Consider the following 19347-nt stretch of genomic DNA (forward strand, 5'->3'; position numbering starts at 1 on the left):
TTTTATACATAAATAATTTAAGTAATAATAATAGATTATTCTAAGAAAAGGTATACCCCTTCCTGTGATCATTTCAAAATACATAAATTGTGTATTTTACCTTTTTTATATAAATTATTGGATATCAACTAGGTAGGAAAACAATTAAAAATTTAAGATATAGTTGCTGAAAATGAAATTTTATATCTAAAATCAATTTAAATTGTTTAGTTTTATGGATTCTTTTACAGAATAATATACAGATCTATATCAAGAATCAAATCATGTGATATATGGAATATTTAAAAATACGACTCAGATTGATACAGTATACTGTAGTGAGAATGATATAGTATACTATAGTAACCTATGATTCTATGAACGTATTGTGGTAGTAATCAATCACATACAGTAGTCTTGAAATCTATAAATACAACACTTAATTGGGCTGTTCCAACATAAAACATGAGTCTCTCCCCATCCTGGGATCCTCAACCCACGAGGTCTCACCCAGAACACTTATTCGGTTACATAACAATATACTTATTTCTTCCAAAATACATAAAATTATAACAATCAATATAAAAGCAACATACAGGAGGAGGGCAGACAACTAAGGAACAAGTTCTTCCTAGTACCTAAAAGGTTTGACTGCCCTTTCGTTAGGCCAGACACAGACGTTGAGTGGATCATTTTTAGTCTCCCGCCTAGGTTACAGGTGGGAGCCAGTCTGAAAATAGCGAGCTTTCGTTGTAGTACGGAAGTAGTTCAGTACAGTAATTTGAACCGAAATGTGATCCACGCATGCGCAGAAATTTGAGACTCACCGTAGCGTTAAATTTGAGAACGGTAGTGAGAAGAAATAGCGTCCTGTCTGAAACGTACATTCAGCTGTGTATTTTAATTATGGAGGACACGATGGAAGTAATATCGTCAAGAGTAAAGCAGTTTAATCAGTCGTTATTTTAACTTATTGTAATCAAACATGGACTAGGCTATAGCATAAATGAATGTTCATTAATGTCAAGTTTCAAGTTTATTGTTTCACACAATACAATACAATATAATACAGAAACATAAATTAATAAATACAAAGCCAAGGCTTTAAGTTTGGTCCTCCAGAGAAGTAAAAATATATTTAATTATTTAATTTAAGCATTACTTACTAACTAACAATGTAGTGCTCTAGATCAGTGATACAAAATATAAAATAAAAAAATTGGCTTAGACTTTAGAGATTCGGCCTAGAAATAGCCTGAAATAGCTGTTGCATTCATCATCGTTGAATTTATCTAAGTTGAATTGATATTCATCGCTTTTATACTGAAAATCAGAATTACTTGGAGAATTCATACTATACAACATAATGAATTCTTCCTCGTCTAGAACATCTGAAATATAGGCAGCAACAAGAGCGCTGCATCTCGTACCCTATGTAGGTTCGCCATGTTGTGTGAGATGCTGAAAGCCGAGACAACTGATGATGATACCTGATCGCACTATGACGTCGCGCACATGTTCCCGTCGCGTGAACAAAACGAAACAGTAACAGACATGACGGGAGCCTAGTAAATGAGTACGTTTACCGTCCCGTTACGAAAGCTCGCTAATGATGTGAATTGGTCAAGTTTGAACTATACACTCCTTGCTGATAGAAAGCAAAAATTGCATTTTAAAATTTATTTTAATTTAATGCAATATATCATGATATAAACTTGTTCACAATAAATTATTGTAAGCATGTATTTCAACATGAATTGTACCTCCAATGATTTACTGTACTTTTTATATTACAGTCTTAGCTTTCATTATTGTGATTTGTGTTGGGGTTTTATTGTCATAATTGTGTCAAAAACAGCATAATTAATCCAAGAAGGCAAGATTCTGGTGACAAAGGTGCCAACTAAACAGAGAATCATTTGTCTCTTAATAGTAGAGTTGAAAAAAACTGGGTTATTACCACCACAATATACTTACATTTTTGTATTTTGAGGAACTAATATCTGAAGGAATAACCTATTACCAGTGGACGTATTTCATACCTCCACTTTTACTAGTTTAAAGTTTAACAGTTTAGTTTGAATACATAAATTTTTCAGTCACTTTTACTTGAAGACAGTTGTGTAGTATACAAACTAACAACATTTTTTTGGAAGGTGATTGTACACAATAAATAAGACATCACACAAGTCCGCCACAAGCCTCATTCATAAATCTGTCAAATCTTTTTTGGTGGTAGACAGCACATGTTTTGAATATATCTTGGGGTTACCCATGAGAACTATACACTGATACCAGAGTTCAATAAACTCTTATTGACAACATCAAAACTCCATACATAGATCAGGTAGATTACAAAAGGAGTTTTAAAATGTTTGAACTTCCCTTGAGATGTTGTGTAAATTTATTTGGGCATTGTTAAAGGAGGGCCGGGAGCGAATGGGATATTCCACTATCATACGATTGCTAATATCATGAATTTTTAATCCATGCATCCTACTAAGATTCTGTGTTTAATTTGCAAATCTCTCAACGGATCTCAATCTCATTAATTTAGTATATATATGGTCCATTCTTAAATATTTCCATACAGGAAGGTGCCGTATCTACAGAGTATATTTTCATGGGCCTAGGAGCACAAGCGGGAGAAATGAAGGTGTAAAATTAGTAATTTAAGTCCCTGGCCCGTCCAGTGTCTAAATGGATTTTAGCTAAAAAAATTGAATTAATGAAAATTAGCCGCCTACGTAAACTAGCCGCCTACGTTATGCAAACCCTGTCGTGAACGGTTCCCCTTTTGCTGGGAACTATTACAGTACAAATATTGCGGCTATCTGGCGTGGCCTATTTCCTGTCGTCTTGGTAGTCCATAGTATTTTTCAGTAAAACAGGTAGCACAAGTTAGTGCCTCATGTCTCGAAGTGGCTGCTGCTGATTTTATTCTGCCCAATGAGTAAGCAATCCCAAAGGATTTATTGATAATGTGGTCATATTATTCAAAATATAATTTTATATAATAAATTCTTGTTGATGGGTTTCGTCAAATTTTGTTGTGTGTGGCTAACAAGACCAATGTTAAGGTGTCTGCTGCAGTTCTTCTGCATTTTCTTCTCTGAGCTCTTTTCTTCGATACTGTGACCCACTGCCTCTAATCTCTAAGTCTTATCATTATTTTTTTGTTCTTATATTAAACAAATTAACAAATTCCAAAATTTATTAATACAGTTAATAACTATATTAAAAACATGACCTGATAAAAGTTCAGAAATGTACAGTACTTCCTTAAAACTAATTAAGCTAAATTTGATGTGGAACTAACCAATCTAAAAAATGCCCAGGGCTCTGATTTGTATTCGAAAAACATCAGTTTTCTTGTATCATATTCTGTACTGTCGTCGTAATATTATTATAATTATTCAAAGATTAGATGTACCTTGAATATTTTCTATAAACTAAAGTTATAATTTTTAGAAGTCCTAAAAACATGACATTTATTGTAAAGTACACAAAATATTCCATAAAAATTATATTTTCAAACTTTGATATTTTATCCCATTGATGGTAGAACTGTGATTTGAAACATTAACTTTATTTGAGTCCTACCAGCAGCTCAGCCTAACTTACTAAAAGCCAAAATCATAATGAAAAGACTGCCTAGGGCAGGTTAGGTGGACAGGTCAATTGTGGACATCCTTGCGGCCATTCAAGATGACCATTCCACTATAACAGTACAATAACCTTATAGTATCCACTTGGTTATCATCACTAATAATCAGGTTTAAGTTTCAAATAAAATTCTTTTGGTAAATAACTGTTGATTGAGTTCACGCCTTCTGGACATGTTGGTCAAACGAGTAGTGAGTGAGTGAGGTTTCTTGGACATCGAGATTAGGCTATAGTTGTACATCTACCTAGAATATCCCCTGGTAGTAGTTTAATGCTGTATTTCTCAGAAATTGACTATTCAATCTATACTATTTACTAACCTACCTATTAAAAAAAAACTTACTATTAAAAAACAGAAAACAAATACTGTATATAGTAGGCTGCATGTCACAGTAGGCATGTTTAATGTTAAAAAATGCAGGAATATATACAATTTTTACAAATAAAATATGAACACAACAGAATGATATGACACATGGCGCTGAAAACCTGTAAAAATCCCAGCCAAGGAAAATCTACTGGTTTTTATAAGGAAAATTGTAGTTATACACAAACCAAAATCAAAATAATAGTAAAGCCAAAAAAAAAAGTTAGTTGTCCATCCCCTCCCTCGTCAAATTTTTAAAATTTAGAACATCATGACTTCTTTTTACTACTGTATGTACTCATTCTCTTGTTTGTACATCAACAATATCTCTAATATTAAAACCCCTAATAACAACAAAATACTGGACATGAATTGAAACTAACTATTATTTTTATTTTATTAATTTTTACTTGGCCTAATATAATAGTGAAAATGTAGGAAGAGAAAAATCATCCTGATATACTCAAATAATAAAGAAAGTTTTCTATTCAACCACAAAGGAAATGACACAGAATAAAAATTAATTAAATGTGGTTAATACTTTCAAAGGTGGATAGAAGTTGTCTTGCTGTTGAAGTTGAAAAAGTTGTGATAGTTTAAAATAAATTTATATAAGAGAGCAATAACTACTACACTACTGTATGTTCTTATTAAGGCAGATCCAAAGACTTTTACGCAGCAGTTATGTTGAGTTTGATCCTCTATTTTGTAAGTCTAGGCTAGATATCCTGGATATTAAATTCCTCCCCTATTATTCTTTAGGTATCTTTATCTAAAATCTGAAGGCCTATTTTAAAAGAAGTTTTAAAAATGGTCCTGTTGCTACTTCCAATAATACTGGAATAATGGGTTATCCTCAGTTCATTCAGTTACTTGTTTCCTTGTACATTTTCTTTTTTATTTAATGTGTCTGTTTGTAAAATTGAACTGAAGAAAAAAAGAAATAACAACATAATTTATTCATAAACTATTAACTATTGTATTGTTATTATTTGCAGCAGAAGGTGGTCTTGCCATTATTGTGATCATTTTTAAAATGTACAAGTTTTACTTTAGAGTATTTAATTTTTCAATTAATAATAATAATGTTCAGTCATCTAGTATTACAACTATATCTTGATGATATTTGCAACCTGAGTTTTCAGTTTCTGTATCATAATATTGTATAACCAAGAGGGAGATACTGTATCTCAAATCATATTCAATATTTCCATCAGATTTGTCATACGCTTGAGTTTAATTCTAAAATATTAGAAAATAAACAGCCTAAACAGGCAGTTTTATGGTCAGGGACATTTCGAGAATTCCTTATGGAGTTCTCAGATGGAAGGGGGGCCGCACGAAGGTCCTTCACAAACGGATGGGTATTCCAGGATTATATATATACTCCATTTTCAGTGATAGGGGTTATGTTGCTAAAGGGTATCTGCCTACTAAAACATAGTTATTGCATAAAATTCAGAAGCACTTAACTTTCAATTATTTTGAATATTAAATCATTTATTGAATATTTTGTATTGTTTAATTTTCTGTTTTTTATAACCGAGAATCAACAAAATTTCACAAGTATACCGTATTACAGTATAATATGAGTTGTTTAAAGTTTCTACTCAATTAAAGCTATTATTATTATTCGTATGATGGAGCTATAAAATTGCTCTTTGGTACTACTCTACTACTAAGCTAGCTAGACTTCTCTCTGACAATATTGAGAGCCCATCTCTAGTTTCTGCCTCCCAGGGGTCACCATTAATTTGTTCTATATTTAGACGCTTGACTCAGCTCACATCCCTCCAGGCTTTGTCATGAGGTCTTATGGGAACATTTGCCCTAATTTTTTTCCTACTGTTAAATGTAGGCTTATATAGTAGGCCTATTGGAAATTTGAATAACCAAAGTAAAATGATTTGAACATACTAAATTACAGTGGCTCTGAGTGCTCAAGCAGATATTTTGTACATTGTTTTTGGAGTTTTTCATGGGATGCTTGACATTATCTGAGTGTGTTACAGTGGGATGGTCGAGTGCTGTAATGTTCTCCATAGCAAATTTTAAAAAAAAATGTTTCGAAAATTATGATGTAATGAATGATTACAGTATATATCAGGCAGGACAGAAGATGTCCTAAATTTGTGTGAACCGGGTACATAAAGGCGCACTGGGATTAGCCAGTAATTTCCTATCACTGAGTGTAATTTAATATAATATGACTCAATAATTAGGACATCATAGAAATAATGATGGAATTTGTATACAAAATGACAGGGTTAACTTGCTCCTTCCTGATACTTGTAGGTCAAAATAAGAATATACATTTTAAGCAACTGCAGTTTGCAGCTCAAGGTTTGATGATTAATTTAATGACTGGATTATTATAGAAAGACCCACTAGTTATTTATAAGCAATAAAAAAAAAAAAATAAAGAGAAAAAAATTAAAAATATTATTCTGCTAATTAATATACAGGTATATTTTAAACAGTTAAATATGATTTTAAAGCAGTGGTCCCTAAAGAAAGAACCAGTCCTAAAAAGCTAAGGACCACTGACTTGTTTATATAGCAATAGAAACTGGTGACAGAAACTATACATGACTATACCATTATCCGACAGGGATGCGTATATGTTAAAGTTCTTTTCGTAATGTATTCCTCTCATTGGAGAGAGAGGCTATTGTTAGTTTATCCAGATAAACCTACGCACAAAAAAGATCTATAAATTCAAACTAAAAAATGATCAGCAGTAAATAAATACATCAAAGTAAACTAAAGTACTATTAATAAAGTAATAAATTTTAATTTTTTCTGTTTTCAATCTGATTTTCTTTAAAAGTTAATATATTTTTGTTGACAGAATGATTTATTTTCATACAATTTAGATAAAACTATAAAGTATATAAGCTCTTATAAATGCTGCGATCAAAAAAACTATTTGACAGCCAAGTACTAAATCCTATTTTTTCAATTTAGGTCCCTGGAACTGACACACCAAAGTACACCTACAACTAATTTTGAAACTTACTACATTAAACTAATTTGTATTTGTCATAAAAATGCAAGGGGAGGAGAAAAATAGATTCGGACAAGCAATACCATAAGCTGTCCAACTTATTTAAAGTTAAAATAGCAGAATTAGATTAATTTAAAATCCATTCATTAATGCTGAAGTCCATCCCAATGTTATTAAATATGAAAAAATTGTAATACTTTTGTCAAATCATACAGTCATAACAAGTTTCAATGCGATAGACAGCATTTCGTCGCCATTCTGGAACCGTGCCAATGCGCTCCATCTGATCAGCGTGATTCATCCAATATTCATATCGGGATAGGAAAAAAAAGTTAATTAACTATACAGAGGGTTAGTGAAATATTGTAAAAATGATACACGGTTTATAAAAAGGGATGCGATAGTGAGATTTAAAAGATAAAGCTGGTTGAACCCAACTAAACCAGTCTGTTGAATCATAAATTACACATTCATATTTTGATATGTAATGCAACATTTTGTTTCAAATTTAGCACACAGTGTTAAACTGAATTACATGATGAGAAATAAATGCTTTTCTTAAAACTAGCTAGGTGCTGACATTGTTTATCAAGGAATTGAACCAAGAATTCTGTGTTATAAACCAGCATGTTGTACAACACATAAAACACTAACATATTGAAAGACTTAAATATGAGGTTAAGTAATAAATTTTTAGTCGCGACTCTACAGCTCACTATATCGGTCGGTTGGTTGGTCGGTCGGTCAGTCGGTAAACACTAACTCAAATTTGAGCACGTGACTGCAGCCATATGATGGCCAGAATTGTTCTTTAATAGTGGCGTAGAAAATTATTTTGGGACATTTAAAAGGCCTATAAACTACTCTAATCTTCAAATGACAATTTAGGTGAAATTTTAAATCTAAATTTTTAACATGAGTATCCATGTGTAATTACTGGATAAAAACAGTCCATAAAAACATACATTATCATCACTCTGACATTCAAAAACTGAGATTCCTTCATAATCACGTCTTCATCATTTTTATTGACCATTGATGATGAAGCTTGAATAAACAAGCTATAATTCTTGTCTTAAATTGTAATAAATAATATATGTCATTCTATTCAAATCTATCTATCTATTATTTTACATTTAAAATATTTGTATGTTTTCGAGTAAGCAGTAGCACCTTTCTTGATTTATCCAAATAGAATATTGAATATAATGGCAGATTCAGGATTTTGAAATATTGAGAGGGGTTTGGGATGGGGTAACTATGACTTAAATTAATAATTGTAAAATACAGTAGTGAATAGTAATATTCTATCTTTGCATTGTATGTATTGTTCAAAATTTATGATATGGACCGGGAATCAGAACTGGAATAATTTTGTAAAATCTTCTAGGACCCCATTACATTATATTAGTAAGGTACATTACTGTTATTTGATATCATGGCTACTACAACTCTGGGGTAGCCAGAACAGCCAGCCAGCTGGTTTAAACAGGGAAAAATATCATTTCGAAATTCTGTTTAGCAATATTGCCAATCAAACTGATTTTTGATTCGAGAAACATTGTTTTGTATAGCTTTTTGCTATGCTACACTGGTGAAATTATTCCCTGTTAAATGTGTGTGTCATATCTCAGCAAGATGCCTTGTTCAAGATTACAACAAAATATTTCTGGCGCCAAGATCTTATATTCAGTAAATATATTACAAACCATAAATTAATAAAACCGCAAAAATATCTCTTTTTATCTTTTCGTTTGGTTGTTTGGTTCAATAGTAAAACTGACTATAAAATCAAATTAGACATTATTGTAAGGAGGACACAGTTTAGGTTCAGAAATATTGCATGTATAGCAAGTTGTCAACTGCTACTTAGTCTACCATGTACCTGGGATAATTCTGGTCTTGTTATATTATACAGTACAGCTCATTGGGCTGGTAGCTGTAGATTTTAATAGCTCACATAACCTTAACATTTAAACCTACTTGCAATTGATAAATAAAAAAGCTGGATATAACTAGGTTTAAAAAAAAAATAATATTAATAAAATCGTTTCTATGTGTTACCAAATGTTGAAATCACATCTTTTTATAATACTAATATAAACATACCTACTACTGTATTCTATGCAACAATAAATAATAGACATTCTTATATAAATCTATCAAATCACCAAGAATGCTGAAAAGGATTTATAGCATTAAAGTGGATCATTAGGACACAGCTTTAATTCTTCATTATTTTCATTTGTCTTGAGTTTTACACACAGTAGTATTATTGTGATTTGGTAATCTGGTAATATCAACCTATCACTAATCTAACCTTGAAAAAGAGTTGTTGTGAGTTTGTGTAAGGGGTTACACCCAGGTGTATGCACTGACAGTGAAATACAGCAGAGAAGATTGCTTTCCTCCCCCCTCCCCCTTGATATTTAATAATATAAATTAATTTAAATACAGATTCCTACATATTATATCAATGCCTTTAGCACTTACAGTATGATGCTTTTCCCCAGGGGGCTCACTCTTAAATATTTCCAAGGTAGATGCTGCATTTACGGTATTTATAAGGGGTAGAATAAGTAATATTGGTGTGATGTTGATGACTTGGTAGCATAAAGGCATTACATGTTAAAGGATTTTGTGTGGGAAATGAAAAATTTGTTTCATTTTTTCTAACCCACACACAAATTTGTGTGAAATGAATTCCAGCAAAGGGTATTCCTCCTCCTCTCTAACAGCATGATTAGCTGACTCTTTTCTATCACAAAACCATTTTGATTAGAAAAATAAAATGTAACAAAACCTCTTAAATATTTCCATACGGGGAGGTGCCGCATTTACGGGTATATTTTCGAGGGCCTGGTAGCACAAGTGTGGGAAATTATGGAGAGTTGGTAGCACAAGTGTGGGAAATGACAGGGTGAAATTAGTAGTTTAAGTCCCTGGCCCGCCGTGTCAAAATGTCACGATTTATTGACAAATTTTGCAGGTATTTTAGCATAATGGATGCTATAAGCCCGGCTTATATATAAGCCCATCGCTAAATACCTTTGAATAGGCCTAGAGTTTTCGCATCAGCAGAAGAACACGAAACATAGCCTAGGACAAAATCATTCAACTGTGACCACTCTTGACTCTTGATCATCGTCGTCATGCACCGCGCGGAGACGAGCGATAAACTTGCCAAAACACGTTCGTGATTTTGCCATGAACGGTCTCTTTGGCCATGCGCAGATCATGCCGGGAACCAGTACAAATATTGCGCCCTCTCTGGCGTGGCCTTTTTTCTACCGTCTTTTTAGAGAACACTGGATTTTTATTTGGTAAATGGTAGTTCAAGTCCGTAGTATTTTTCAGTAAAACAGGTAGCGCAAGTGCCTCATGTCTTGAAGTGGCTGCTGCACAGCCCCCCCCCCCCACCCGTTTGGTTTATATACAAGTGACCCCCCCGGGAAAACAACCATTGCACACTGTCTTACACGTCTTCTTTCGTCATAAATCAAGATGGATTTGGAGTTTTGTACGAGAATAGTAGAGTTGCAAGGGAATAATCCTGTGGATACACCTTGATAATAATCTAGGAGGAGTTGCAAAGTTATGTTTATAAAATATGCACAGATACGGTACTTCTTCAAATACTCAAAAGCTGCTTTCACTTTACGAATGTGTCTACACTATCAAACTTTATGTGACAAAAAAAGTGATATGCCTATATATGGACATGATGATGTCATTTCACTACCGTATTTGGGAATATCACTTTCATATTTGGGCACATTACACTTTTTTTGTCAAACTAGTTTGACAGTGTAGACAGAGCTTTAGAGATATTTTAGTATGAATTATTGGATCAGTTTTCAAATAATTAATACATTACCAAGTTAAAATAATATTGTAGTTAATTATTACTTGATTTAAAATTCCATCAAGTTCATTTCAAATATTGCGTAATGAACACTATGATAATGCAATATAACCAATTTCTAGAAAGTATGTACATTCCAATTGGTCAGCGGTTCAATAATCACTCAGGTAGACTGGACAATAAGGCACCGCACTATTTGTCTACATTCAGTTTATCTGAACAAGTAAGTACTTTATCAGTTAATTAATCAGTGCTATGGTGCCGACAGGACTGAAACAAACAATACCATTTTTACGATGAACCTTTGATTTCGAAGCATATTCCATAAAACTTAAAAGAAAACTTATAAGCTCTATCTACACTATCAAAACTTTATGTTACAAAAAAATATGCCTATATAGACATGATGATGTTATATCACTACCATATTTAAACATATCACTACCATATTTGGGCACATCACATTTTTTGGTCACATAAAGTTTGATAGTGTAGACAGAGCTTTAAAATTGAAAAGGGTAGTTCATCCTATTCATTTGATCAAAAATAAAACTACTGTTGACCATTTAAGTATTTCTTAAAATAGGAAAAAAAACAAATGAAAAGTGAAATGAAGTATTTCTATTAATTGTGGTTGAATATGAATACTGTGTAGGTAATGATTTTGAACATGCTTTTCATCATACACTTCCTTCGTATGACTGAGTCAGATTCACCCTAGTTCTTGTCAATCACATTTTGATTGATAACAAAAAAAGTGAAAATCTCCTTATATCAGTTTATGATAAAAACACTACAAATCAAGTTAACATTTATCTAGGATTACATATTTACCAGTTGATAAAAGCTGACATTTGACAGCAATCTGTCTCGGTAAAAGTATTAATATTACTGTTGGAAAATATTGATACTGTATAATAAAATGATTGCTCATATCAAAGAGTAACATACTCTGAGTTGATAAATTTAAAAAAACAGCTCAAGCCCTCTTGATTATTAAATAATTAATCATTTCATCAATTTATGTGATCAACAAAAAATAATGTAAAACAAACAAAAATAGAATAAATCAGTCAGTAAAAAGATTACAACAGTCAACTGTCCCCAAAACCGGACTCTCTGAAAACCAGAAACTTTCCCAAAACAAGACTTTTCTTGGGGTTCAAAAGGTCCCAAATTAATTTTTATTAAACATCCTAAACACACTCTGAATACCAGGATTTCTGGAAAACCAGACATATTAGGCCAGCCCAAAAGTGGACGGTATGGGGAGAGTTGACTGTATAACTTCCAGAATCAGTCCCATTAAAAATACACACGCCTTGTAATGTAACACCACTGATAATATCAAATTCAACAGACTGCAATGCATTTTTGTTTCAAAGATGGCTTTTATATTTAAGATGATGTTTTTAACTTTGAAATATATTGTTATTACAATTATTGATGACTTACCTAAGTTTTATTTTCTTGATAAAATCTCGTTTGGTGTACTAAATTTTGAAAGTTGATTTATCTAAGGTGCTTTTACAGTAACTGAACTGTGAAATTTACTTGCATGCTTGATAGGAAATGTTCCTGATAAATTGAAAAACAAGTTTAAATTGGCAATTTGTTAGATATGATTCAGTGAATTTACTGAATTGGTTTTTACACTTAGTTTACAAGAAATATTGAGGGAATGAATGGAATGTCATGAAGAAATGTTCACAAAGAAATTGTAACAAAATAATAAAGAAGCAACAATCCTCCCTAAGGATCGAATAAATCATACATGTCAAGTTTAAAAAATTGAAAGTCCACTCACAACCCACTATCTATCCACCATGGGTAGGCTATGCCTAGCCACCCCTACTAAAATTAAAAAGTGACTGTCTCATCAGTGTAGGTTAGTTGTATTGTATTTATTCTACCCTCCCTACTAGGCTTACATAATAATAGTAGGGCTTAAGGCTTAAGCCTAGCCTAGCCTAGGGTCTACCTAGCTAGGCCTAGTAGTAGGCTAACATAGAGGGCTAGGTGCAGCCTACTAGGCTAGCTAGGCCTAGGTAGGCCTAATTATAATTTAATTACAGTACAGTACAGTAATGTTATTTTATTATTAATAATTATAGTCCAGCTGATCTATGTAAGTAATCCAGCTATTTTTCTTAAATGTTATCAAATTATGTTTTACCTCATTTCATTGTATAAAAAGAATACTTACTTGTATTCTTACAGGTGGTGGCTATAGACAGGTGGTAGGTACAAAAATAAAAGTTTTTGCTGAACATTTATCATAGTCTGCTCTCTGAAAGTACGTAAACTAAACTTCACAACGCCACACCACACCACCATCACTCTCTAAAGTTAATAAACGTTGAGGGCGCCATATAATTTAAAACAATTATCACAATTATTAACAATGATGATCAATAATTTCTTTCTTTTTTATCATTTTATTGTAAAGCTTAATAATTACGTAGGCCTAGTAGCATGTATTAATTGTAATTATACCTCTATGTTCTGAGTATGCATTGTCGATTGGTATCGCGCTCAGCATCAGCTACTACAAGTTACTACTGTGTACGGTAGTACTGTATTATAGTAGAGGGGGAAAGAGCACCTCTTGGATTTTTATTTTATTTCCTTCCCCCAGGTCAATGTTGTGTTTTGCTGAGCTGCTTTGTCTTCTGAGCGAGCTGCCCTTTTTCTTTTGCAGGAGCTAAACAAGCATAAAAGCTAAGGTGATTGAGCGTGTTTTAGTTAAAAATAGGCTAAAAAGGAGAAGATAACATTGTTCAACATGTCCGCGCGAGGCGGTGCAAAGAAACGGTCAGGTAAAAGTATTTCTCGGTCTGCTCGTGCAGGAGTTCTTTTTCCAGTAGGCCGAATGCATCGTTATCTTCGTACGAATACTGTCAAGTACAGGATCGGAATGGGAGCACCGGTGTACTTAGCTGCTGTTATCGAGTACTTAACAGGTTAGTATGGAGCCTAGCTTTATGTTGTTAAAGCTAATACATAAGACATAATACGCCAATATAGTTAATTTTGTTAGTTGCATAAAAATAATATTATTATTAAAAATACAGTAATTATAATAAATAAATAAATAAATAGAAATATTAATATTGATTGTAGGTGTTATGCGCGATTTGCGCAATTTAAAATTGCGCAAAAAATTTTCTTGCGCAATATTAAATTGCGCAATTTGAAATTGCGCAAGAAAATCCTTGCGCAATTTCAAATTGCGCTGCACAATTTGTAAATTGCGCAAGATAGTTCTTGCGCAATATGACACCTTTGCGCAATTTGAAAACGAACTGTTTGTTATTTTTATTATTGTACTCATTTGTTGTTGAGAATGGTACCGAAAGGTTAGTCTTTTTTGTCATTAAATTTAATTTTTAAGTTAAATATTAAACGTCTAATAATTCGTAATAATTATTGTTTCTAAAAAAAATCCAACCGTTATTAGTCTTATTAATCGTCATTAGTACTGATATTTGAATTGAAATTATTATATTACTATTGGTATTTATTTATGCCTTCTCCTCATATTATGTGTGAATATGGTATTTTATAGAACCATTGGGAATTCGAGATTTTTTTATTCGGAAAAAAATTTCGGGAGGGAGGCTCCCGGGAGGGTAAGGAAATGCGATATTATCTTTAATTTTGAATCATTCTTAGAAATTACTAACAAAATATGGGTGTGCATGATTTCACAATCTGTCGAAAAACCTTGCGCAATTTGCAGATTACTTGCGCAATTTAATACGTTGTTTGCGCAATTTGAAACACATGTTTCAATTTGAAATTGCGCAAGAAAAACCTTGCGCAATTTCAAATTGTGCAAATCGTTCAAATCGCGCATAACATAAACATTCAAATGGGAAAATTATATATGCACGTATGTATTATGTGTCAGATGCATATTTTCAGAATGGAAATGGAATTCTTTTGATTTAGTTTTATTTAATAGCATATTATTTGATGTTTTTCTTCTTCTTTGTTTTTAGCGGAGGTGTTAGAATTGGCAGGAAATGCAGCAAGAGACAATAAGAAGAGTCGAGTTACACCACGGCATATTCTGTTAGCAATTGCCAACGATGAGGAACTTCATCAGGTATGAGATGTCATCAAAGTTTGTTCAGCTGGAACCTTAACCCCCCCCCCCCATCAGATAGGCCATCAGATTAAGTTTAGCACTTACATTTTTTAGACTTGCACCCTTTCCCCAACCGCCCTATTTAAAATGGATCTTTATAATAACACTTTTTGATTGACCAATGGTAAGCATGTTTGGGAATTAATAGCATCAACTCTTGCTTTTATATTATTATATGTTTTTGTTACCATTATTTTATTTGTTTCTAGCTTCTAAAAAATGTTACAATTGCAAGTGGTGGCGTGATACCTCGTATCCACCCTGAACTTCTACAGAGAGGAAAACGTGGTTCAAAGAGCAAAATCATTTACGATGGTGCAACTCGACCATCCCCAGCTCCTCCGAAAAAATTGAAAATGCCTCCAAAAAAGATGTACGTAAAGAAGGCAGCGGCGGCGGCAGCAGCAGCAGCTGCAAACTCCAAAAGTTCTGGAGGAAACTCAAACGATAAAGGAAAGGTTACTGCAGCTCTAAAGAAGGGTGGACTGGCTATTTTATCAGAGAAAAGGCTTTTTCTGGGACAAAAGGTAAATTTCACATAAATCTGTATCATTATAGTGACCAGTAGATGAATTGGCTTTGAATATTTATTGGGTATAGAAAGGGGACAAGCTGGCTCCATACGGTGGAGTCCATATCCATTTTTTGGTCCCCTCTTTTACATACAGTACTGGATCTTCCCCTTTTCGTACATGATAGTTTCTGAATATTTTAGACATTTATAATATGTAAAATATCTATTGTTCCTTTCTGTCATGAATGATGAAACAACACATTAACACTGTTATAAATCAAAAAAATCTAAAAAATCTTTTAAACCTGATGCTTTAAGTTATTTTTCAAATCTTTCAGCTAACTGTAATTCAGTCAGACATAGCAAGCATCCCAGTAGATGCAATTGTAAATCCTACTAATGATAGCTTCTACATGGGAGGTCAAGTTGGTAAGTCTTAAATCAATTCAATAATGAACAAAACCATTGGAATACCGAGTATGGAATAGGGTGAAATGATCAACAAGAACAATACACATATTCGCATGTTATTATACTTTTGCTGTTGTTTGATAAGCCGTTGTGACATTGTAAACAATCAGGCACATATCAAAAGTAATCAAACTTTCAAATAACCATTGTTGCCATCACTAAATAATAAAACTATTTCTTTCCAAAATTAAATAACAAATCTTGATCTATTTTTTAGGTACTGCACTTGAAAAGGCTGGTGGAAAAGAATTCATGAATGAAGTTGACAAGTTAAAGGAAAGTCAGAAAACATTAGATACAGCAGGAGGTTTGTTCTATGTGTTACTAGTCTAGTATCAAATAATACACTAAATAATGGTAATATATGAAATAATTATTGTGAATTATATATATAATATGTATATTAGTTTGAAAATAGAGCAATACTGCCTATCCCATGATAGGGTAACAAAATATGTAGGACAACGGAAATTTAATACATAGTAATTTTTTTTTTGGATATCCCTATTTAGGGGGCACCAGTGAATCAAATGGGTCAATATACTGTATGTCCAACCATTGTCCAACTATTGAGGAGACATCCTTTTGGTCCTGAAGGTGTCCCCATAATAAGGGTGATTCTACTGTATTAGTTTAGAAACAACTTCAAAAGTACATTTCTGAAGTTCTGTATGATGAGAGTATAGGTTGTGGTGGTGTATTAATTGACATGCTGCCAGGCATTCTGTACTACCGGTTGTTACTGGCGATTTTGAGCTGTAACAAATTTACCTCCAACAGAAAGAACCTAAACATTTTTTTATCATGTCACTCTCTCTTTTTTGTTAACAGCTGCTATATGTTTAGGTCACAATTTCCCTGCAAAGTGGGTGATACATTGCAATAGTCCAGTTTGGAGTGGAACCAACAACAGTGTTGCTATACAAAGGCTGGAGAACTGTGTTAAGAATTGTTTGGCTTTAGCAGATGAAAAGAATTTATCAACAATTGCCCTACCTTCAGTTGGCAGTGGAAGGTAAGCATGGAAAACTCTCTCAAACAGTTCATATATTGATCAAACCCACAAAGACAAAAACGTATATTCAGTGAACAACCTGTTAGACAAAGTTCAATATCAGTGAGCCAATTGTTGACACTCCAATGGTGATTTACATTATACAACTATCTCAACAGATCTAATTTCGGAGGGAGGGTAACATAAGCTTAAGCTCTGTCTACACTACGTATCAAACTAGTTTTAACAAAAAAAAAGTGTGATGTGCCCAAATATAGTAGTGATATGATGTAATCGTGTCCATATATGGGCACATCACATTTGTTTGTCACATAAAGTTTGATAGTGTAGATTGAGCTGTATACACACATCTATATGCACATTACATATGCACTGCTGGAGTGTGCTGGCAGTTAGTTACATTGAGTTTGAAGTTAACATGTATTTTTCTGCCCCCATGTATGAAATAATATAACAGTGAACTGTCTACCTACCAGTATTATGAATGAATTTGTGTGTGATTATGATGGAAATAAAAGATTGATTGATAATAATAATAAATATTTGCTTTATTTCATAGGGGTGGATTCCCTAAACAAGCTGCAGCAGAAACCATACTAAAGACCATCAGTAATTATTTTGTAAGTAAGATGGCATCATCGTTAAAACAGGTTTATTTTGTTTTGTATGACAAGGAGAGTATTGGGGTATATACAAGTGAACTAGCCAAGTTAGAAACAGATTAAAGTCATTTTTATTATAATATATAAATGTTATATGTCTACACTATCAAACGTGATGGTATGGACATGATGATGTCATATCACTACCATATTTAAGCATATCACTATCACATTTGGGCACATCACACTTTTTTTGTCAAACTAGTTTGATAGTGTAGACAAAGCTTTACAATGAATTTGGATTCTTCTGTAAAACAATAGAAAGCGTTTGATTCAGGATGGTAGATGAAAGAGATAGTTATTTAGCAGATAGAAGGTAGATTCATGGTCTATTAAACTACTATCTTCTTTATCTACCGTCCAGAAATGAAAGCACACAACACAATCTATTCAGGGAAACAGTTTAAAAAAGTAAACATATTACTATAATACAGGGATTTGTTTTACTTTAATAATTAGTTAGTTTTATATTTTGAAATATAATTTATAGAAAATTTTTTTTAACAGTAATTATCATAGTTTATTGATTTTATGTTTTTTAGTTATTTTATTTTGCATTTCAATTAGTGAGAATTTTAATTACTTTATAGTTAATTGGTTACTATATATTTACAGTCTAAATGTGAAGATTTTTGTGAAAAGCATTAAATTAATTATAAGAAATATAGAAAATATATTATAGGATTAGATGTATGTTTATATTTGTTCTGGATAAGAGGTATTTAATGCTTTTACTGTACCAGGTATTATTATTATTTTATTGTGCATCATGTAGAAAGTGTTTTATTTACCTTGAACGGTAAAAAGGCATCAAAGTATTTGAAAACCAATTAATGTGCGTCTACTTGCATGCAATTTATATTACACCATTTGTAGTACTAGTAGTAAAGAATATTTAAACTAAATGTTTTCCAATCAGTTTAATTTAGTTGTCCTAATCAATTTAGCCAGATAAATGTATAGCAAGTTTAGACCTTTCCAACCATGAGATCAATTTAGCCAGATAAATGTATAGAAAGTTAGACCTTTTCAACCATGATACTGTAGGCAGCACATTATAATTAAATTGTAGTTTAGGTCAAATTTTAAAGCAACTTTTAATATGCCAATACATATTTTGCCATTTTTATATGTAGTAAATGTTTTTTTAGAATTGACACTTGCACTCTATTTGCCAAAATACTAAATTACCTGTAGAAAAACTTTTTTATTTTAAACACAATGTGATTGTGAAATAAACCATTTTTGTACACACTGAAAAACAAATGTGTTGTGAAATTAAAACTCTGTCTACACTATCAAACTAGTTTGACAAAAAAATATGGTAGTAATATGACACCGTGTCCATATATGTGCACATCACATTTTTTGTCACATAAATTTTGATAGTGTAAACAGAGCTTTAGGAGATACAGTAGAAGATACAGTAGCACATTTAAGAAATAAACAAAAGATTGGATAGAACATCATTTTTTAATGCGTGGTTCCCACTAGAGACGCAACACGACGACTTATTTGACGAATCACAAGCGATAAATTATTCGAACTTTTGCTTGTCATTGGTCAACTAGCTTGCGTTGTGTCCTAGTGGAAACCAATCTTAATATGCCATTGCATTGAGGGTAGAAAATACTATATAGTTTGTTAA

General features: G+C 32.5%; 1 protein-coding gene across 2 annotated transcripts; it reads left to right on the top strand.

Annotated features, from left to right (window-relative positions):
* The first annotated feature begins 13459 nt into the window (after positions 1-13459).
* Positions 13460-19266, top strand: LOC140052718 (core histone macro-H2A.1-like). 2 transcript variants are annotated; one of them, XM_072098410.1, is made up of 8 exons: positions 13460-13610; positions 13734-13847; positions 14889-14995; positions 15247-15564; positions 15890-15980; positions 16240-16329; positions 16854-17037; positions 17597-19266. In XM_072098410.1, exons 2-8 carry the CDS (start codon positions 13757-13759, stop codon positions 17760-17762), a joined length of 1047 nt encoding a protein of 348 aa, XP_071954511.1. In that variant the 5' UTR covers positions 13460-13610; positions 13734-13756; the 3' UTR covers positions 17763-19266. The 2 variants fall into 2 exon arrangements, with proteins under 2 accessions (XP_071954511.1, XP_071954510.1); XM_072098409.1 differs by having other exon boundaries at positions 13460-13847.
* The last annotated feature ends 81 nt before the right edge of the window (positions 19267-19347 follow it).

The sequence above is a fragment of the Antedon mediterranea genome, chromosome 6 (assembly GCF_964355755.1).
Source record: "Antedon mediterranea chromosome 6, ecAntMedi1.1, whole genome shotgun sequence".
NCBI lineage: Eukaryota > Metazoa > Echinodermata > Crinoidea > Comatulida > Antedonidae > Antedon > Antedon mediterranea.

Bases quoted from the DNA above. Each gene is read 5' to 3' on its own strand.
- LOC140052718 (XM_072098409.1), top strand. From the start codon at position 13,670: ATGTCCGCGCGAGGCGGTGCAAAGAAACGGTCAGGTAAAAGTATTTCT. The intron at 15,981-16,239 runs GTAAGTCTTAAA...TCTATTTTTTAG, and splicing joins CTACATGGGAGGTCAAGTTG to GTACTGCACTTGAAAAGGCT. The intron at 17,038-17,596 runs GTAAGCATGGAA...TTTATTTCATAG, and splicing joins CCTTCAGTTGGCAGTGGAAG to GGGTGGATTCCCTAAACAAG.